This window comes from Xenopus tropicalis, chromosome 6, assembly GCF_000004195.4.
Source record: "Xenopus tropicalis strain Nigerian chromosome 6, UCB_Xtro_10.0, whole genome shotgun sequence".
In the NCBI taxonomy this organism is placed as follows: Eukaryota; Metazoa; Chordata; class Amphibia; order Anura; family Pipidae; genus Xenopus; species Xenopus tropicalis.
In genome coordinates this window covers 140,391,975-140,414,591 of record NC_030682.2, presented here as the reverse complement: position 1 = coordinate 140,414,591, position 22,617 = coordinate 140,391,975, and the positions used below count along the sequence as shown (strand labels likewise).

Genomic DNA, 22,617 nt, shown 5'->3' with positions numbered 1-22,617 from the left:
AGGTTTGTGTGTTTAGAGAGAGTTTCCCTGCAGTTCAGGCAGCAACCATTGGGTGGTGTGTTGGGATATATAAGGGGATGCTTCCATGTGTTGTTAGGTTTAAGTCCTGGGACCTCCCTCTGTGAAGAGGTGATCAACCAGTTTGAGCTCTAGTTCAGTAGTGTGTGTAACAGATCACTCTAGGAGTGACAGGCAGGGATAGCAAGAACAGGCAGAGATAGCCCCACCAGGAGTAAAAGGAGTTAAGACCCCCCCCAGCAATCCATTGCTGGAGTTCAGGGGATGTAGTGTCTAGTTAGGTGGAGCAAGTGACCACCAGGGAGATTCCTAATCGAAGGGTGCTCAGGCATGAGTACCGGGGTGAGGCCTCAGGGAGGGTCAGCCTGGCGAGAGTACCAGGGTGAGACCTAAGAGAAGGTCTCCTGGCGAGAGTACCGGGGGGAGCTCCCAAAGAGGATCACCTGGCGAGAGTACTGTGGGTAGCCCAGGGAGAGAGGGGGTCTCCCAAAGAGAAGGAAAGGAGAGTGTACCCTGAATGGTGTGTGTGACGTACTCTTAGCTGCCCTGTCTGCACTCAATAAAGCAGTTCATCTGGTTCACATCACAGCCAGTGTCTTGTCTCTTCCTACAAAGAGGATCCTCAACTGCCTGGTAAGCAGCTACCCCAAGGGGGTAAGGTACCGGGAGTTGCAGGGAGGATAGTACAGAGTTTCCGGGGGGGGGGTAGTTATAGTGTAAAAGTAGCAGCACTGTCTAAGGCTGATGCCACACATGGCATAGGGCTGATTTTTTCAGCAAGCGGAAAAACGCTTGCCGAAAATTCAGCCCTACGCCTGCTACTTGTGCCTGCACCCGAATGAATGGGATACGCTCGGGTGCAGGCACATGTAGCCGATATACGCATGAAAACGTGTGAGAATGCAAAGTCTCGTGTTTTCATGCGTATATCGGCTACATGTGCCTGCACCCGAGCGTATCCCATTCATTCGGGTGCAGGCACAAGTAGCAGGCGTAGGGCTGAAAAAAATCAGCCCTACGCCATGTGTGGCATCAGCCTAAAGTGGGCTACATATATACAGTTTATGTATTTGATAGTAAAGATAGGTAAGTATAGGTGTGTGTGCTGGGTTTACTTGGAAGGGTTGAACTTGATGGACTCTGGTCTTTTTTCAACCCTATGTAACTATACAGCAGGAACGCCTATGTTGTTTCATGAGTCAGAACCAGCAGTGCAGAAAATATATTTACAAATACCATTGCAGCCACACAATTCTCATGAAAAACTATATTGGAAAGCTGCTTGGAATGATATTTTTTTCATTATGCAAAAGGAAAGTCAGTTTTGGGGTGAAGTTCCCCTTTAATGATATTTATACACATCACTTAGTGTATCAGCACATAAAACAAAGTATGTTCATAAAATGCCCATTTAATAACACCCAGAGGACAAGAAGTTGGTTATAAAAGTCCTGGGGCTATGCAATATATATCTTATAGAATCATGTCTATAGTCCCTGAGCATGAGTGACAGTGCCTCGGCCATGGGGGATGCTGGGAGCTGTAGTACAGCATAAACAGCAGAACCTCGGGTTAAACAAGACTCCCAACCCCGGGACTGGTAAATATATACTGGGCAAGCACTCTTTCCTCACATGTAAAATACAGGCTCCAACCCAAAATTAGAATGAGCACCTACCTCCCGAACCCGCACAAGTACCGCCCACAGCCCTCCTTCCTGTTTCCCCGCTCTCCGTATGCCCCGCCCACAGCCCTCCGTCCTGTTTCCCCGCTCTCCGTAGGCCCCGCCCACAGCCCTCCGTCCTGTTTCCCCGCTCTCCGTAGGCCCCGCCCACCGCTACCTCAGTTACTATGGCAGGGGGCGCGCTGGGACGTCATCAACACTGGCCGCCGCGTCACATGACTTCTGTGCTTTGGCAGGTCATGTGATTAGCAGCTGAGGGTTCTACGGGTGTGCCATGGCAGAGCTTAGTGGTACTGGGTATTGGGCGCTGGATACCATGGCAACGGCTCTGCCCTGATGCAATCTGGGGAAGAGGAAGAGACCACTTTCTCCTCACAGCAAGGGACCCCTGGTAAGGCTTCCTCTGCTCTCTGCCCATGGCTGTCACCGACAGTACTTATTTCCTACTTAGCTATACTGATACAGTATATATATACTAATGTAGTACAGACTGCCCCTGAGGGAAGAGGCCATTTGCTATAATAGGGACCCTGCTCTATACTAATATACAGACCAAGGACCTGTTATGAGACACATTTCAGTTGGTCTTTTTTTATTTTAGATGGCTTTTGAGTGGAATAGGCCTTCCTATTCTGCCTGCAACTGAACATGCTAAAAAAAAAAAAAAAAAAGTTCATAGTTGTCCTAATTTTGTTATAGTTGCATTTGTCCCCTCTGCTGTTCACTTTCTGTTGTGGCTACCAAAGGTCTTGCTGGTTGCTAGGGTAACTAAGCCCTAGCAGCCAAATAGATTTTGGTCTTCATTTTTTATTATCTAGGGGTTTCAATTATTTAGCATTATCTCTATCCCTAATTCCCTCCGTAGGGAAAACTCACCCACTCGCTTTAAGAAAAAGCTCAGACTGTACCTTCTGGGGCACTAAAACATTATTTTGCCCAGTCCTGCGCTTAAGGGCAAATGCCCATACCTGGTGCACTCTTACCTTCCAGTTTGTGCCTGTATGTTACCCAACCACTTAGATTGTAAGCTCTACAGGGCAGGGACCTCCTTCCTACTGTGTCTCATACCACATGGCACTTATATATATATATATACATATATGTACTTATTGTATTTATTTATTATAACACTTGTCCTCCCTGTGTGTAATTTTGTATTCTGTAAGACTGTACATCGCTGCGTACCCTTGTGGCACTTTATAAATAAAGTTATACATACATACATACATACATTTTATTCAGCAGCTCTGCTGTTTGGAATTTCAGCAGTTATCTGGTTGCTAGGGTTCAGTTTAACCGAGCAACCATGCAGGAATATGAATAGGGGAGGCTCTAAATAGAAGGATAAGTAATAAAAAGTAATAATAATACTTTAAGACCCCCCCCATTTGAAAACTGGAAAGCATCAAAAAAGGAAGACAAATAATTGAAAATCTTTAAAAAAAAAAAAATACAGAACGAAGACCAGTTGAAAAGTTGCTAAAAATCAGCTATTCTACAACATAGTAAAAGTTAACCCAAAGGGGATCCGCCCCAATAACTTCCCAAAGCTGACTGCTGCAAAACAAAAATGATAACTCATTTTTAAACTACAAAAAAAACCAAAATGCAATGATCAAAATGTCTTAAAATACTTGTGAGGTCGGGGGTCAGAGCTGGTCAGGGCTCATCTTAGCAAAGAGGAAATAAATTGGAATTAATGGGATGTAGAGCTGAGGTCCCCTCCCTTGGGACTCCAGAGATGTATTAGTCTGGGGCCACACCAGAGCTCCGACTGCACTATGCAGGGGCCAATCACAAAACAGAGGGCAGGGTCCACCTCCTAAATTTGCTGCCTGAGGCACAGGCCCTTGTATAAATACAGCTCGGGTGAGCATCCCCTTTAAAATATAAATCAAGGAAAGGGCTGGGTTGCTGCAATCTGCTGGTCCTGAGATTAGGATATACTGACTGTGACACATGGGTTATAACCAGAGTGCCGGGGTACCTACGATTCTTGTTATAATGAACGATACCATAATAATTTCTTGGATGTATCATTTTAAATGTATTAAAAGTAACTATGTTCCTGCTTGTTATCTCTCTGTCCCTGTGCAGGTTTAGTAGAGAGATATTTCCTTCTGATTTGATTCTTGGAGCTGCGGAGTGTAAGCAAGATGGTTGATTTCCTGGCAGAAAATAACCTGTGCGGGCAAGCCATTCTGCGCATTGTCTCCCGTGGAAACGCTATCATAGCGGAACTGTTACGGCTCTCGGAATTTGTTCCCAGTGTGTTCCGCCTTAAAGACAAAGCAGATCAGCAGAAGTATGGAGATATCATATTCGATTTTAGTTACTTCAAGGTAAAAAAAAAACCACTTCATTCATATTTTTGCTTGAGGGGAAAAAAGAATTTATAAAAATAAGGGAACAGGTACAGGTATCAGACCCCCTTATCCGGAAATCCATTATCCAGAAAGTTCAGACTTATGGAAAAGCCATCTGCCACAGGCTCCATTTTAATAAAATAATTTACATTTTTAAAAATGGTTTCCTTTTTCTCTCTAGTAATAAAACAGTACCTGTACTTGATCCCAACTAAGATATAATTACCCCTTATTGGGGGCAGAACAGCCCTATTGGGTTTATTTAATGGTTAAATGATTCACTTTTCTCTGTAATAATAAAACAGTACCTGTACTTGATCCCAACTAAGATATAATTACCCCTTATTGGGGCAGAACAGTCCTATTGGGTTTATTTAATGGTTAAATGATTCCCTTTTTCTCTGTAATAATAAAACAGTACCTGTACTTGATCCCAACTAAGATATAATTACCCCTTATTGGGGGCAGAACAGCCCTATTGGGTTTATTTAATGGTTAAATGATTCCCTTTTCTCTGTAATAATAAAACAGGACCTGTACTTGATCCCAACTAAGATATAATTACCCTTTATTGGGGCAGAACAGCCCTATTGGGTTTATTTAATGGTTAAATGATTCCCTTTTCTCTGTAATAATAAAACAGTACCTGTACTTGATCCCAACTAAGATATAATTACCCCTTATTGGGGCAGAACAGCCCTATTGGGTTTATTTAATGGTTAAATGATTCCCTTTTCTCTGTAATAATAAAACAGTAACTGTACTTGATCCCAACTAAGATATAATTACCCCTTATTGGGGGCAGAACAGCCCTATTGGGTTTATTTAATGGTTAAATGATTCCCTTTTCTCTGTAATAATAAAACAGTAACTGTACTTGATCCCAACTAAGATATAATTACCCCTTATTTGGGGCAGAACAGTCCTATTGGGTTTAATTACTGTTTAAGTAATTTTATTGGCAGACTTAAAGGAACAGTAACACCAAAAAATTCAAGTGTATAAAAGAAATTCCAATATAATGAACTGATGTGTTTGCCTCAGAAACACTACTATGGTTTATATAAAGAATGCAGCTGTGTAGCCATGTGGGCAGCCATTCAAAGGAGAAAAGGCACAGACACTTAGCAGATAACAGATAAAACACTATTGTATTCTACAGAGCTTATCCGTTATCTGCTATTTAACCTGTGCCTTTTCTCCTTTTTTCCAGCCTGAATGGCTGCCCCCGAGGGCTACACAGCAGCTCATTTATATAAACTATAGAAGGGTTTCTGTAGCAAACACACAACTTTTACCAGTGCAGGGCAACAGTACATTATATTTCTTTTACTTTAAAACTCTTTAATTTTTTGGTGTTACTGTTCCTTTTTTAAGGTAGGGGATCTGAATTACGGAAAGACCCCTTATCTGGCAAACTCCAGGTCCCAAGCATTCTGGATAATGGGTCCCATACCTGTACTGTTATTCACCATCCTACACTGGCTGTAGGGCTAAGTGAGCCTGCATCTCTTGTTCGATAGGCTTTACAGCATCATTATGGCTAGGGTAATCATCAGAAGTGCTTTGATCAAAAACATTTTTCAAGGAAACCCTGTTATACCTTATTTAAACTTGAGTGACCATATGACGGGTTAAATAGTCCTATATGAAATGATAATATTTTAGACTCATGCTAAATGGTCTCCTGGACTAAAACTTCCTAGGCAACTGCATATTGATAGGCCAGGGTGAAAAATGTTTAATTGTCTTTTCTGTCGGCAGGGGCCTGAGGTCTGTGAGGGGAGACTGGAAGCCAAACCAGAGCTCCAGGACCTGGATGAGGAATTCCGTGAAAACAACATAGAGATACTAACAAGATTTTATTTGGCCTTTGAAAGCGTACACAAGTATATTGTTGATTTGAACAGGTACCTCGGTGTAAGATGATTGCTCTACAGTCACCTTTAGCTGTAATTACACTAAATTTTAGCAATGCGTTTGTTCCAATTGGTTAGTCCAAAAGTCACATGATAAGGTCAAACTTCCCATCAGTTGCAGCATTCTGCGTCAGCCCGAATAACCTTATGGGTTCCTTTAATGTGACTTTCTTTCTTTAAGCCTTGATCTGCACATAAGCAGTGTTCCACCCAGGGTTTGGGCTACTAGATGTGCATACACATTTATATGCTACCTCCCTTAGGTGGTATACTGCTTGTGTGCTATGCCCCAGGGCACAAAGAGTGTGGGAATGAGTCTGGGAACAAAGGCTTAATGGGGGCTCTAACTGTAAGAGGCATAAGGCTTCTGTCAAAAGGATAAGGATATTTCATAAACGTTGATACATTGCTTTAGTTCAGAACAAACATCCCGGCATCTCACTGCTGGGAAATGGGATTTAAAGGGGTTGTTCACCTTTTACTTAACTTTTAGTGCAATGTAGAAAATCATATTACAACACAATTTGCATTTGGATTTTATTTATAGTGGTTTTTGTTATTTAGCTTTTTTTCAGCAGCTCTCTAGTGAGAAATTTGAGCAGCTATCTGGTTGCTAGGGCCTGGTTTACCCTAACAACCAGGAAGAGGTTTAAAGTTCCTGGAAGATGAATAGGAAAAGGGCTGAATAGAAAGATAATAAAAAGTGACAATTATAACAACATTGTAGCCACACAGAGCAATAGATTTTGGCTGCTGGGGTCAGTGGGAAGAGGTAGAAAAAGAAGGCAAATAATTAGAAAACTATAAATAAAAAATACCATGAAGACCAATTGAAAAGTTGGTAAGAATAGGCCATTCTATAACATACTAAAAGTTAACGTAAAGGTAAACAACCCCTTTAATATTGACATATTGCACTGAACTGAATATCAACTTTGCATTACCTCTCTCCCCTTGGAATGATGCCTCTTTTTTGTCAATGTATATATGACATCCTACTACTGTTTGTTTCAGGTATTTGGAGGATCTTAATGAAGGCATTTACATTCAGCAAACCCTGGAAACTGTGCTTCTCAATGAGGACGGAAAACAGCTGCTTGTGAGTAATAGCCGGCTGTTACACTTGCTGATGCACTCTTTTTCTTGGGGGGGAGCTGTAAGGAAAAAAGTAGGTTGCCTTTCATACAGTCCTCTTAGCTGCACTTGCATATATCCAGCTCATTGTATCCATGATGGACAGTTGCCTCAGGTACATACAGACACTATGGGACTAGTAACAGATGTTGTTATTCTTTAAGACACACAGCACCTAAAGTATAGGTGCACCCTAATGTGCCATTATGTTGGAGATAAATATATATTGCATATAGCTTGGTGTAGCCACTTAAATGTTTTAATCTTCCAATTTTACCTACATTATATTGTGATTAAACGACCAAGAAACCAGTTAATGAAGGCTTCCTTTTTAAGGTGGTTCACCTTTTAGCTAACCTTTAGTATGTTATAGAATGGGCAATTCTAAGCAACTTTTCAGTTGGTCATGATTGTTGTTTGTTTGCTGCCTTCTTCCAAATCTTTGCAGTTTTTAAATGGGGGGTCACTGACCCCGGCAGCCAAAAAAACTATTGCTCCGTGAGGCTACAGTTTTATTATTATTGTTACGTTCCTTTTTTTTATTTAGTCCCTCTCCTATTCATATAACAGTCTCTCATCCAAACTACTCCCTGATTGCTAAGGTAACTTGGACCCTAGCAACCAAATCACTGATGAAACTCCAGACTAGAGAGATCCTGAACTGAAAACAAAATAACTAAAAAATTACAAATAATAAAAAATGAAGACCAATTGCAAATTGTCTCAGAATATTACTCTCTACTGACTGAAATTAACTTTTATTTGAAGCAGCGGGGGTTCTTTGCAGTGAGGTTGGGGACTGCCCTGCTGCGTGTTGTTGTGATGGCAGATTCTATTAATGCCTATAAGAGGGGTTTGGATGATTTCTTAAACAAGCAGAATTTCTTGAGTGATTGTTATCTCAAGATCTACAGTTTTTATGTATGCATGTGTGTGCGCACTGGGAATCATCTGGAGGGGCTGAACTTGATGGACTTTTGTCTTTTTATCAAACCAAACCAAAGTTGTTACTTTGGACCCAACGTGATATTTAATTTTAGGCTGTTTATTCAACTCTTTATTGTCAGATCGTTACTTAATTTGTTTCTGATGTCTCATTTCACCAGTGTGAGGCGCTGTACCTGTACGGTGTGATGCTGCTGGTTATAGACCAGAAGATCGAAGGGGAAGTGCGGGAGAGGATGCTGGTCGCGTATTATAGATATAGGTAGGCCTCAAGGTGGGAAAAATAATATTTCTAAAGCCACAGTAGTTTAATGAGAAAGACTAGGTTAGTCCACGTATTGGCAAATATTGCCTCAGTGCATTTATGTACAGACCAAAGCATTAGTCCTTGTCAGGGATCCCCAACCTTTCTTACTTGTGAGCCACACAAGTATGAAAAACTTCTTTGGGGATGCCAAATAAGGGCTGTGATTGGCTATTTGGTAGCCCCATGTGAACTGCTATTCTGCAGGAGGCTCTGCTTGGAGTAAAACTGTGTCTGGGCTTCCAAAACTTGCCTCCAAGCCAGAAATGTAAAAATGGCACCTACTTTGAGGCCACTGGGAGCAACATCAAAGGGGGTGGGGAGCAACATGTACCCTTATATTTTCTTTGTGTATTGTTACTAGGGATGCACCGAATCCCGGATTCGGTTCGGGATTCGGGCCGAATCCAGCCTTTTTTTTGAAGGATTCGGTATCGGCCGCGCATATGCTAGTTAGGAGCCTGATTCGGTTCGGCAGAATCCATCAGGGTGTGTTCTAAGGGTTTGGTGCATCCCTAATTGTTACATCCTTGAACATTAAAATAATTGTGTATTCTTATGTCCTCAGCGCAGCAAGATCCTCTGTCGATTCAAACATGGATGATATCTGCAAGCTACTTAGAAGTACAGGCTACTCCAGCCAGCCAGGCGCTAAAAGACCCCCAAACTACCCCGAGAGCTACTTCAGCCGCGTGCCAATTAGTGAAACCTTTATCAGCATGGTGATTGGCAGATTAAGATCAGATGATATCTATAACCAAGTGAGTAGCTTTTGGTACCCCCTAATGTGAAACATTTGATGTATGTGTTGATTTTGTAACAACAGCTCTCCTGCTGGACAGTTCTTCCTTATTCGAGGAGAATATGTTCTGCTTAGGAAAGACATGAAAAGGGGCATCCGAGGTTTTGGATCTCTTTCCTGAGCAGAGAAACATCAGAACAGTTCTTTGTTTTCCTTCCTAACAGAATCTCATCTTCTGTACAGAAGAACTGACCAGCAGGTGGCGCTGTTGTTACAGAATTCATTATATCAGCAGTTTAGCTTTGATAGCTTTGAAATGAAAAAAATAAACAATTCATGTAAACTGCAAAACAGCTTAGAAGTGCACCCTAAGCAATTTTACATTCATTTTTTAAGTTTATCTATTATTTAAATAGCCAGAAATACAGTTGTTCCATACAGTTATAGGATCCTTTACTCTTTCTCCTGTAGGTGTCTGCCTATCCATTGCCAGAGCACCGTAGTACGGCACTTGCCACGCAGGCTGCCATTTTGTATGTGATTCTCTACTTCCACCCACCAACTCTGCACACTCACCAAGCCAAAATGAGAGAAATAGTGGATAAGTATTTCCCAGATAACTGGGTGAGTATATTGGGTCATTTGTGTAACTATAAGAGAAGATTATTTGGTGTGTAACTAAGAGGCACTGCAACAAGCATATCATTTTTATTTGCTTCTTATTATTTCCTTTTAATACATTTGAAGTTTAAAAGGAGGAGAGGCGACCAAAAGGTTTATTGTGATCTAAACTATATAACCAAAAGTATGTGAACTCTCTGTTGGAACAATTGCTGCTGAGTTCCAGACCTCTGGAAGCAATGTCAGAACAAGAACTATTCATGGGGATTTTTTTTTTTTGTTGGTTTTTATTGGATTTTTACTTATATAGAGTACTGTAACAGTGGTAAACTTAAATATACCAACAATAGAATGGGAAAAGAGTATAGGAATAGATGGAATGAGATACTAGGTGGGAAGACTGGGAGTGTGGGATTTTTAATATAACCATGTGCAATGCCAAGCATCACTAAATTGGTGAAAAGACCAAAGTCATTGGACACGAGTGATAAAGGAAATATTACCAATTTTATGGCAAAATCTGGGTTTGGTAGATGCCAGAATACTACATGCCTGAATTCCTAATGATGTTAGCATGGAGCAGATATAATGGTCTGAGGCTGTTTCCCTGCTTTGGACAAGGGTCCCTTCCTGGTTCCAGTGAAAGCAAAACATTCTTGACAATTCCATGCTTCCTACTTTGTGGTAATAGTTCTCTCAACTGAACACCTTTGGGATGAGTTGGAACACCAATTGTTTCCAGATCTGATGTCCAACATCACTGCCCAAGCTCTCTAATGTTCTGTGGCTGAATGGAAGCAAATGCCACCAACAATGTTCCATCATCTAGTGGGAACCTTCCCAGAAGAGTAGAGACTGTTATAGCAGTGTTAGTGAGCATTGTGTCTAAGAAACAAATTAGAATTGTGGTGTGTGCTGCTTAAACTATGAGGTATAATTTAGCCAAAAAGTAATAAGAAATCCCAAACGGCTGTATGGGGAGAGGAAATCTCAAATTTAACCCCCGTCAGAGGGTAAGTGAAACTAGTATATACAGAAGAATAATTATGTCAGCCTCTCGGTTAATAAATAGGCAGTATTTATAAAAAGTTACATCTTTTTATTGGGTTGGCTAACGCATTTCATGGGTGATGGGGCACTTACTATGTGTAAGTGTGCATCCGGCACAAAATGCATTAGGCTAAATTTTGTCCTAATAAAGAGATTTAACTTTTTATAACTACCTCCTATTTACTCACATTATGTTTCTGTTATGACCTAGTATTGTGTTTCATCCACAGTTACTTTTGCAGTCCATGCTGGCATCAACCCTTACTTGTAATATCTCAACAGATTCAGTGGTCTGCAACACTCCCAGTCATTGTTGCAAGATAAAAGCCCTGTTCTTATTCCTTAGGTTATCAGCATCTATATGGGGATCACTGTGAATCTGATGGAAGTGTGGGAGCCCTACAAGGCTGCAAAGACTGCTTTGAATTACACACTGGACCTGCCCAATATCAAGGAGCAGGTATGAGGGACAGGCATTGGATCTATATTTTCCATATAACCTGCTATGAGTAACAAACTAAATGGTGAGGTCCCACCTGGGAAGACTTAGTAAATGTAGACTCTTCCATTTCTGTCCCAAACAGGCTTCCAGGTATGCAAAAATCATTGAGAGCCTGCACCCCCAGGTTCAGCAGTTCCTGAAGGAGGGCTTTCTCCGAGAGGAGTTTGTACTGGATAACATCCCCAAGCTGCTGAATTGTCTGCGGGACTGCAATGTCGCCATCCGATGGCTCATGCTTCACACAGCTGATTCTGGTAAGGCCAAGGGATGGGTAAATATTCTGTTTAATGGTACATTAAAAGAATATTGTTGTGAAAGAGAAAATAAACCCTTTTATAGAAAGTTACCCAAAGAAGTCACTCTTTGTTGCAGTCAGATCTTAGGCTTGTACAGCAAGAAAAACTATTGGCAAAAAGTGGCGTCATGGGGCAGTGCAGTTGGAGATGCCAGGGCTTGCCTCTGACTCTAACCAAGCCTGTCTTTTATAAGCTGAAAAATGGAGAATTTTATATATAGAAGTCCTCTAACCCCAGCCCATGTAAACTGATCTTTGGCCATGGGGCATAATGATTGGATCAGACTGATTTGTTAGTTTGGATTGTAGCTGCTGGGTACACAATTTAAAGGTGTCTGGCTGAAGAGGGAAGTGTACTGTACCCAGCATAGTCCACTTCACAGTCTAGCAGAGCCCTGAATATCCATTTCACATAACATGCTTTACAGTTCAGCACCTTATTTATTTATTTTTTTTTCTTTTTCTTGTAGCTTATGATCCAAACAACAAACGGCTTCGCCAGGTAAAAGATCAGGTTCTTGCTGATTCCAAGTACAACCCCAAGATTCTGTTCCAGTTGCTGCTGGATACTGCACAGTTTGAGTTCCTTCTGAAGGAGGTACGTTGGGCTCTTGGGGATCACTGGCATAGAATGTACAGCTTACCCTTTCTGGCATATTTCCAGAGTATTTACTCTGGGTCCATTTGGCCAAACAATTGTACAAGGTAATAGTGTGCATTACTTGCTGTGTATGTTAGAAAACATTTACCCTGTAACAATAAATAAAATTGCTTTTACAAACTACAACTCCCAGCACCTTATGTCTAGCTAGTCTAGAAACCTAAGCAAGGAAGCAATAGTCAACTACAAGTCCCTGCATATTGACAACAGTTTTTTTAGGAGAGTGTAAATTTGGTGCATTCAGAATGTATGTACATGCAATGTGTGGGGCACAAGCCAGTTTGGGTAATCCCTCACCCATATTTTTATTCCCTTTCAGATGTTCAAACAGATGCTGTCAGAGAAGCAAAACAAGTGGGAAAGCTATAAGAAAGAAGGATCAGAAAGAATGACGGAGCTGGCAGATGTTTTCTCTGGCGTCAAACCCCTCACCAGGGTAGAGAAAAATGGTACAAGAGATGCATTTATTTGTTTGTGTGTCACATTTTGCAGATGATATTAAATTGTGCCCCTTTATATTTGAGGAATGGAACTTTCATTTAAAGCAGTGTAGGGGGTTCCTTAGGGTGAGGGCAGTGAGGTTGGGGCAGATTCTTTTAATGCCTATATGAGGGGCTTGCATGAGTTCTTGAAAAAGCAGAATATCCAAGGCTATTGTGGTACTGAAATTTACAGTTAGTATTGATGTTGGTTTATATACTGTACTTAGGTCGGTATGGTTCTATGTGTGTGTGTGTTGGGGTTTGTTTGGAAGGGTTGAACTTGATGGACTTTGGTCTTTTTTCAACCCAACTTAACTTTGCAACTTTCAGCAACTGGATCTGTAGTTATATAATAGCAAAACTGTCTTTGGGGGTGCCAGTAGGGGGTGACTATTCTGGGTACAGAGCAGCAGCTGTAGGTAGGAAGAGTGAGGACAGCAGGTAAAGCAGAGCAATATGGGGCAGGATGACAACTGTAATGCTTTTTGCAATCTTAATAACCGGTGCCTGCTCTTGAAGCTTAGAGATTACCCACTAGCTGCTGACTACAGCACTTATCATCTGTGGATGGTGAGAGTTATATTTCAATACTATACGGAGAAGCATATCTTACCTTATTGATACCCATACTGAAGGGTAGATACCTTATGCTGAATATATTCACCCCACTCTCAGAACACTTGCAAGCCTGGTTCAGAGAGATCGCCAAGCAAATTCACTCCTTAAATTATGATGATTCCACTGCTGCTGGGAGGAAGACCGTTCAGCTCATCCAGGCTCTTGAAGAGGTAGGTACCTGTTTATCTCTATACCACCAATACATTTTTATACAGAGTCTATGTTAGTACTTTGTGTAGCAAGTTTGTTTTAAATTACACATACTTAATGAACTCTTCCTCTCACTTTACAATGTGAAGGTCCAAGAATTCCATCAGCTGGAGACAAACCTTCAGGTGTGCCAGTTCTTGGCTGATACCCGCAAGTTCCTCCATCAAATGATCCGCACCATTAACATTAAAGAGGAGGTTCTGATCACTATGCAGATTGTGGGTGACCTCTCGTATGCCTGGCAGCTGATTGACAGGTACATTTTGTAATCTATTGCTAGGATTGCAAGGACATTAGAGACTAGAATATTCTATTATAAGGAATAGTATTCTGCGGTGCACTGTTTTGTGCCACAATGCACCATCTTCATTTGTGTATGGCATCAGCCCCCTACCTTACCATGTTCTTCACCGACACCCTAAATACCTGACTTATATGAAAGCCACAAGGAGTGTTACATCCAGAATCAACATATAACTATAGGTCTTTGTTTTTATGGCTGCTTTGCAATGTCTTGCCTATTTGTGCAGCTAGATTGCATTTCCCACCTACTTTCAACCCATGTGTATTCACTGATAAGAGCTGCAGAATAAAGAGTTCCTTTTTTTTGTCTCTGAAGCTTCACAGCAATCATGCAAGAGAGTATCAGAGCCAACCCGTCCATGGTTACCAAGCTGAGGGCCACTTTCCTTAAGGTGAGCCATGCTGGGAGGGAAGACACTGTTATATTCCAGTTGCCAAGGGCCATATGGTACTGACATTGCAACTCTCAAATTTAAGAGACACCACAGACTACTGCATGTTATTTGCGTGAATGTACAAGACTGTCTGTTATAAAGGTTTTCTTAAATGTGTGAATGTTTAATCTTATTTTTTCTTTGCCCTGAAGCTGGCCTCTGCACTTGATTTGCCCTTGCTACGCATCAATCAGGCAAACAGCCCTGACCTACTCAGTGTATCCCAGTACTACTCAGGAGAGCTGGTTTTCTATGTCAGGAAGGTAAGGATCCAAAGCAATGTATCCAGTGCCTCAACATGAGCTGTACTCTACTGTATATGTCACTGCTTTACCCTGGAACCCAAAGCAACCAGAAACCAAGGCTGCCATAGTGAGATTATAATATGACGTGTAAATATAAGTTATTTGAAAAAGGGAGTGTATATGGTGCTAGTATTTGGTTTTTTTTTTTACACTTCTTTAAAGCTGTGTTTTATTTGAGAGCTGACCTTTAGCAACATTGTCACCTAATTCTGTTTAATGAAGGTTCTGCAGATCATCCCGGAGAGCATGTTCACTTCCCTAGCCAAGATCATCAAGTTACAGACACATGACATTATCGAAGTGCCAACCCGATTGGACAAGGACAAACTGAGAGACTACGCTCAGCTTGGGGCTAGATATGAGGTGAGCACACACCAGTTATAACCATATGCACTGACACCTGGGAATATGCAGCATTCAGCACTTTACATGTTTAGATAACACACAAATGCAGCAGTTCCACATTTTTGGGATCTCAAGCAATTGTCCACAGCAGCCACTTATATATTATAAAATGTCAACACTGTACAAGTTGCCTGTAAATTGATACTGGAATGATTGGTGATAGAATAACCTGTAAGACTGAAGAAACAATGGTAGGCTATGCAGGAAAGCTGATTTTTCAATGGTTACTGGTATCCAAAGTTTTTATTCATTCCTGCAGGTTGCCAAGTTGACCAATGCCATTTCAATCTTTACTGAAGGAATTCTAATGATGAAGACTACACTTGTAGGCATAATCAAGGTAGGCTGCCCTCTGCTCTACTGTACCAGCTACTCCCTATGGGTCACATAATGCACTGCAATATGAGAAGAATTCCTTGGTAGACTTGGCCTTCCCCCTAATGTATTGCACCCCTCTGCTTTGTTCTCCCAATAGTATCAGCATATTGATACGCTCCATTTTAGTAGTAGAGTTAAAACCCATTACTATCTGTGAATGAATTCACTAGCTATTCAGTTCAGCTGCAGGCAGATGCATCAGTATTATCTGCTGTAATTATACCTAACGTACTGTTTAGTAATATAGAAACTACATTATCTAAAGATATCCTTTTATCTAAAAAGTGCCATGTGATGTCAGCCAGAGCTAATATGTCACTGTGCAACTGTACCAACAGTCTGTACTATTTATAACAGGGAATTTGTGTTGTCTCTTTAAACCACACTTATAATGGTATGTGCCTGTTTTCATATTGTAAGTTTTTGATATTCTCCTGTGCTTAAACCATTGCCAGCAATCATTAATTAGCACTGTGCACATAAGGAATATGTGAGAAATCTTAATCTTTGTTTAACTTGGTCTTCATAGGTGGATCCAAAGCAGCTTTTGGAGGATGGGATCAGGAAGGAGTTGGTTAAAAGAGTTGCTGTTGCTCTACACAAAGGGCTTATCTTCAACTCCAGAGCAAAGGTAGAACTGCAGAGTGGTCTGTGCTTTATTTCATTTGATTACAATGCGCACAGAATAGAATGAAAGGGCAGTACAGTACAGCACAGTACCTCTCACACTCAGTGACATTCCCCTGGAGATTGCCTCTCAAGCCTTACATGTATCTTATCTGATCTAGGTATTTAATAGGAATCCTCCCATGGGGGGAACTACACTGTCATAATATACCGGTCACATTCAGCTGTGCTGGATTATAGCAACAAAGGGGTATTTAAAGGGGCAAAACCAGCAAGTTAGGTTTATCATGAACTACAAAAAATAGGACTTTTGTTTAAAACCTCTCTTGCCTGTTCCTTTTATGGAAAAAAAAATTGCATTTTCTTGTAGCCCAGCGAACTGCTGCCAAAGCTGAAAGACATGGCTGCCACCATGGATGGATTCCATCGCTCCTTCGAGTACATACAAGACTACGTCAGCATTTATGGCTTGAAAATTTGGCAGGAGGAAGTATCCCGTATTGTTAATTACAACGTAGAACAGGAATGCAACAACTTCCTAAGAACAAAGGTACCGTGGCAGCTTTACAGTACTAAAGGAAATAACCGTTTGTGTATTTTACTTTGTAATTAAATAGGATATTTACAAACACATAGACATTTGAAAATAGTTGTCGAGGTTATAAAAAAAGATTCATATCACTCAAATTCAAACCCTCAGGGTGATGGCTCATTGGGCATGGATCCGCTCCTATAGGCTCCTGTGTGTCGCCACCCTGACAGACACAGCGGCCTGAGTGTAGCTAAATAGAGTTGAGATCGGCCCAAGAAAGCATGCTTTCAGATTTTTTAGGCCAAAAATCGCTCTATGTAACTGCAGTCAGGCCAATTCTGTGTCTGTCAGTGCAGCTACACACAGGAGCCTATAGGAACGGAACTACTTTTCTCTGCCTCCCTACAAAATACAGACAGGAAGAAAAGGACTGTATGCCAGTTTGTGATCACCCTTATAGGGAATAATTATTGTGGCATTATATCCTGCAACTTAGACCATTTACCACTGATACAGAATTATTGACATAGAAATGACCCAGTGTTTTTGATCACTTGCAATTCTATATCCAACAGATTCAAGACTGGCAGAGCATGTATCAGTCAACTCACATCCCTATTCCCAAATTTCCTCCTGTGGATGAATCAATGACGTTTATAGGACGTCTGTGTCGGGAAATCCTGAGAATTACTGATCCGAAGTAAGTAGCCAAATAAAATGTTTTTTTCACTATGAGAAAGCATTCCCCTTTTATAAATGTGTGTTTTACCCCTTTGTGTGCACGGCAGGGTTACGTGTTACATAGATCAGATGAACACGTGGTACGACATGAAAACTCACCAGGAAGTCACTAATAACCACCTCTTCTCAGAGATCAACGATTCACTGGGAACTTTTGGCTTAAATGGCTTGGACAGGTTACTTTGCTTTATGATAGTGAAGGAACTGCAGGTTTGTACCACCAGAGGGCGCACAATTATAGAGACCTTCGCATTTAAGCTTTAAAACTGTAATGTTAGATACAGGGTCGGACTGTACTAGTTACTTGAAATTACTAGAATTTACAACCCCAAATATTAGTAGGTTGACATGATATATATTGAAATTGCTCATTAATTAGGGACTCACTGGGACCACTAAACCACTGAGCCCCCCTGCAACTGCAGGGTCTGCTTCCTCTGTAGTTATGCCCCGGTGACCAGTAAATGGTTCCTGCTGATTGTATTTCATAATAAGGTTTATGACACCTACACTATTACAGTAGGATATTGATTCCATTGGGCAACAATAAAGACATGAATGTAATGCTAAAGTGTGTGCTTATTGCAGTGGCTGTGAATGAAGTCACAGGGTTGTTCTCTTTCAGAACTTCATCCTCTTGTATCAGAGGTTAATTCTGAGGGATAAAAGTGCCCAGGAGACATTACGGGCCTTACAGAAGGTAGTTACTCCAGTTAAAGGGATTGTAGGTAAGTGCTTTATTACTGATGTAATACTAGTTTCTGACAAGGCAGATTGTAATGCTGATAGCCCTGAGATTGTGGCCCTTCACTAGGGCTATAGTACTGGCGCTATTATGACTGTGTTCCAGTTATGTATAGGCTCCCGAACTGTGAGTAAATTCAGTGTTAATTGCAATGTGTTATTAGTATTTGAGACAGTAGAATGGGCCCTCTCCTGCTAAAAGGGAATTGTTGTCAGGTTTGGAACATAGGCATAATTACTATCCCAGGATAGTAGGATGTAATTTGGGAGTGAATATACATCTTGGATATAGAGTATTATGGCCAATACAAGTACATTTATAAGCACAGGAAGGCCCTCACCAAATTTTGTTTCATGTAGGGGCAGAGTTGTGTGTAGTTTTACAACATAAGAAGCTTTTCCTCAGTGGCTGTTTATAAGGCATTGTATGTTAACCCTAAGCATGATACATATATTCATTATTTTATACAGCTAATTCTGCCAAAATATACTCTGCTGCCATTGCAAAAACCCAGAAAATCTGGCCTGCTTATCTTGATGCTATAATGAAGGTAGGTAAAGGAATACTAGTTCCGAAGATTATTTGAGCGGGGGCAATTTCAGTGCTGCCAGAGATCTCAGGATTCTGGGAGTTTTCATTCAGTGACTGCTGTAATGTTATCATCATGGTCATCAATTTGTAGAGCGGATATGAGCTGCTTCATCTTAACTTTATCCTTCTGCTTTTACAGGTTGGACAGATGCAAGTGTTAAGACAACAGATTGCCAATGAGTTAAACTACTCGTGTAAATTTGACTCTAAGCACCTGGCAGGAGCCCTAGAGAACTTTAATGAGTAAGAGCTTAAACCTTCATCTAACTGTGATAAATACTGTACCCCTCTGGGACTCTAGGGGGCCATCAACCCCCCAACCAAACCCAGTGCTCTGAAATTAATCCTGCAATTAGAAGTACAAATTTGCTGCTGGCATTGCCTATAACAGCGCCCCATGCTGGAGCCCAGTACCAGTATTGTTGTGGATAACATCACACAACAGAGTGGAAACTGAACAACCCAAAAAGAATGTTTGTTGTTAAACTATATGATATTATCCAACTTGTTTGTGTGAATGTTGGGAACTGATGAGCTGATTGCCAACTGCAGTTCGCTACTCATTACTGTCAATTGCTGCTTCTGTACAATGGGCTGCAGTGGAGTTATCTTGTATTTTATGTTTGCCCCAGAGCCATATTGGCTGACATACAAGCCCACTACCAGGACCCGAGCCTTCCCTGCCCACGAGAAGACAACACGCTCCTATATGAGATCACTGCATACCTGGAAGCAGCTGGGACACACAACCCCTTGAACAAAGTAAGATGTTGTGCCTGTGTTAGTGTCACACTCCTGCATACAGTTACACAAACACACTTACTGTAGGCCACAACCAAGCCTTATATTTCTCTTTAATGCCACTGTACAACTCACAATACATTTCTGCTGAAATGTTATTTAGTGTTATTTTTCTCTTGTGTTTTTTCACCCAGATTTACATTACTACCAAGCAGCTCTCTTTCTTTCCTATTGTGAATTTCCTGTTCCTGGTCGCCCAGTTGCCAAAGCTGCAGTATAACAAGAACCTAGGTACTGTCCTGATCCATGTCTCTATTTCTTTAACTGCCCTGCCATGCACAGATTTTTGTATTTCAGTTAGTGCTTAAATTGGTTGAACAGATTCTGATGAGGTGGTCCAATCAGCCAACATGCAAATCTGGGCCAATGGATGACCTGTAATTGAGGGTCATGGGGAACCAGAACTGACCAATTATTGGCTCTGTGAAATGTGAATGGCCATGCGTATGGCCAAATGAAACTAGTATATGCTAAATCATTACACGTGAGATATTGCAGAATGTGGGCCATTTATGTCCAACATTAGTCTCTGTAATGTCTTTCACTGTTTATATTCGTTGTTGCTTCTTTCTTTCTCTCCCATTGGCTTTGCTTTCAGCATCTCTTCATAAAACAATAATGGCTATATTTGACCCATTTACTGTTTGTGCCACTAGGAATGACATGCAGGAAGCCGGCAGATCCGATTGATTGGGTTCCATTGGTACTCGGCCTGCTAACACTGCTCAAGCAGTTCCATTCCCGTTACACTGAGCAGTTTCTGGCCCTGATAGGGCAATTTATCCGTTCGTCATTGGAACAAAGCACCAGGTGAGACAGCAGACACAGTGCTATATCCAGTTAAAGCAGCCATACATTTGGCCAGGTCAGTTTTGAATGCCAATTATCTGTGCACATATGGCTCCTTGTGGTGAGTTCAGTTTCAACAGACTTCACAGATTATCTATCCAAACTATTAATTATTATTTGACTACCGACCCTGTTGTTGGATGGGGCATAGGCTGAAGGACGCCTGGCTGGACCCATGGGTCAGTGCTACACTTGAAGCAAAAGAATAGGCACACCAAACACTGGAAATAACGCCATATTAATCCATATTAATAATGGATTATGCACAAAATAAAGACTGAGATGAGACTTTTTCTTTTGTCATTTTAGCCAGAAGATCCCAGAAATGCCGGCTGATGTTGTGGGTGCACTTATGTTTCTTGAAGATTATGTTCATTTTGCTAAACTGCCAAGAAGGGTAAGATAGATTCTCTCTCTCTCCCTCTTTTGACATCTATTAGCAACTGCAACAGTGTTTCAGTGTTTAGTAACACATAGAGCAGGGGTCCCCAACCACCGGGCCAGGGACCGGTGCCAGACCATGAGCTGTGCTGAACTGGGCCACCTCTGGTCCCAATTACCTGTGATCCCAACTCCATGACAACAGCTGTGCGAACCCCAGGGAGCTTTCTACTGATCACGAAAAGGACCAAAGTACTTAAAGCTCCATACTAAGGGGCTGATTTACTAATCCACAAATCCGAATCCCGAATGGGAAAAAATCGGATTGGAAACGAACATTTTGCGACTTTTTCGTATTTTTTTCGTCACTGTCGCAACTTTTTCGTAGCCGTTACGACTTGCGCGAATTGTCGCGACTTTTTCATAGCCATTATGACTTTCGTGAATTGTCGCGACTTTTGCATAGCCATTATGACTTTCGTGAATTGTCGCGACTTTTGCATAGCCATTATGACTTTTGTGAATTGTCGCGACTTTTGCATAGCCATTACGACTTTCGTGAATTGTCGCGACTTTTTCGTATTGAGCGCTCGAAAGATTCACGCCAATCGCGAAAAAGTTCGTGGATTAGTAAATGTGCCCCTAAGTGTCAGGGGATGTCACCACTTAGGTGGGAGTAAGAGCAAGGGGGCTGGGCGCATTTAGTTGCAGGGAAACAAGCTCAGGTCTCCCACTGATTTTGTATTATGATGAGCTGTATTATACCCACCACCCCTGGTCCTCGGAAAAATTGTCTTGCTTGAATTGGTCCGTGGTGCAAAAAAGGTTGGAGACCACTGACATAGGATACAGAGGGACAGGAAGATTCTGCTTTGAAAATGTTTAATTAGCTTACATTGAGGAGCTGTCTAGAATTACACTTTTATTTCAGCAAATGACTGCTAAAATCTTGTGTCTCAGCCAGGTACAAACTATAATATTTTATATTGAAACCTATCTTACTTTTTCCTTTCCCAATAGGTTGTCGAAGCACATGTGCCTAATTTCATTTTTGATGAATTCCGGACGATACAGTGACCCCCAGGGTGAACGGCTATTTGGGAGTGGCTGAAAAAATGAAGTACGGATTTACTAACTCTGGGATGTGCAACTTTGCAAATGAGCAGGGGTTGCACCTAGTGCCGATGTGCTAGGTGCCCATATTAATGTGGATGTGGCACAATGAGGAAGTCTATTGCTATTGGCTAGGCACTGAATACAGGTTTTCTTATGCTCACACACAACAATAGTATTACATAGTACTGTAAATCTAATCACATCATTCTATTGACCAGCCTTAATGCCTATGTGTGGGACTTCTCAATTTATATTGTAGGTCAGTTCTCCCTAGCTTTTCCCAGATATTGCACTAAATATCCAATATGTCCACTGCCTGGAGCTGAGTTGAATTTAAATGTCACAGTTGGAGGCCTTGGGGAATATTGCAGAGCATAAAAATACATTGAACACCTGTATCCAGCCCATAGGCCTTCAGTTGGGCAGCTCTGTAATAGATAATATGCACATTCTGCAGCAGATGATTTAATATTGCACTCAGTTATGTTTAGATTCTTGTTCATAGATGTGAGGGATACATCATTTTTCATGATCTTGTCCTTTAAATACATCTCTTTTCAGTAATAAAATGAATACTTGTTAACCTGACTGACTGATTGCAATTATGGAGCTCAGGATCAGACTGAAACCATGACCAGGAGGTGTGTAGAGGGAAATAACAGATTCAAAGAGATTGTCTATTATCAGGCCCTTCAAGCTCTGGTTTTTATTGGCCATAAATGTGGGGGATGACAACAAAATAATATAGAAAATAACAGAAAAAACACAATATAAACATGTGATTCTGTATGGGCTGTGATTCAGACTATCGTGTTTGTTATTAAGTGGCCAAGCTCCTCTGTGGCCGGTAACCTGGCA

The 22,617-nt window shown here is 41.3% G+C and overlaps 2 protein-coding genes across 3 annotated transcripts in view; one reads left to right on the top strand and one right to left on the bottom strand.

The window, feature by feature from the left end:
* nsmce2 (NSE2 (MMS21) homolog, SMC5-SMC6 complex SUMO ligase) overlaps positions 1-1,795 on the bottom strand; it is a 127,358-nt gene extending 125,563 nt beyond the window's left edge. Inside the window, exon 1 of the mRNA XM_031903509.1 lies at positions 1,697-1,795. The gene's annotated coding sequence lies outside the window, so the exon portion shown is untranslated. The remainder of the gene's footprint in view (positions 1-1,696) is intronic.
* A 99-nt stretch (positions 1,796-1,894) lies between these two features.
* Positions 1,895-22,347, top strand: washc5 (WASH complex subunit 5). 2 transcript variants are annotated; one of them, XM_031903312.1, is made up of 29 exons: positions 1,895-2,093; positions 3,789-4,044; positions 5,833-5,978; positions 7,002-7,086; positions 8,228-8,328; positions 8,939-9,131; positions 9,584-9,736; positions 11,130-11,243; positions 11,368-11,539; positions 12,051-12,178; positions 12,561-12,690; positions 13,399-13,511; positions 13,641-13,807; positions 14,171-14,246; positions 14,441-14,551; positions 14,816-14,956; positions 15,258-15,338; positions 15,906-16,007; positions 16,374-16,553; positions 17,111-17,235; positions 17,324-17,486; positions 17,902-18,004; positions 18,492-18,571; positions 18,752-18,855; positions 19,245-19,374; positions 19,548-19,644; positions 20,070-20,223; positions 20,572-20,659; positions 21,664-22,347. In XM_031903312.1, exons 2-29 carry the CDS (start codon positions 3,859-3,861, stop codon positions 21,718-21,720), a joined length of 3,480 nt encoding a protein of 1,159 aa, XP_031759172.1. In that variant the 5' UTR covers positions 1,895-2,093; positions 3,789-3,858; the 3' UTR covers positions 21,721-22,347.
* The last annotated feature ends 270 nt before the right edge of the window (positions 22,348-22,617 follow it).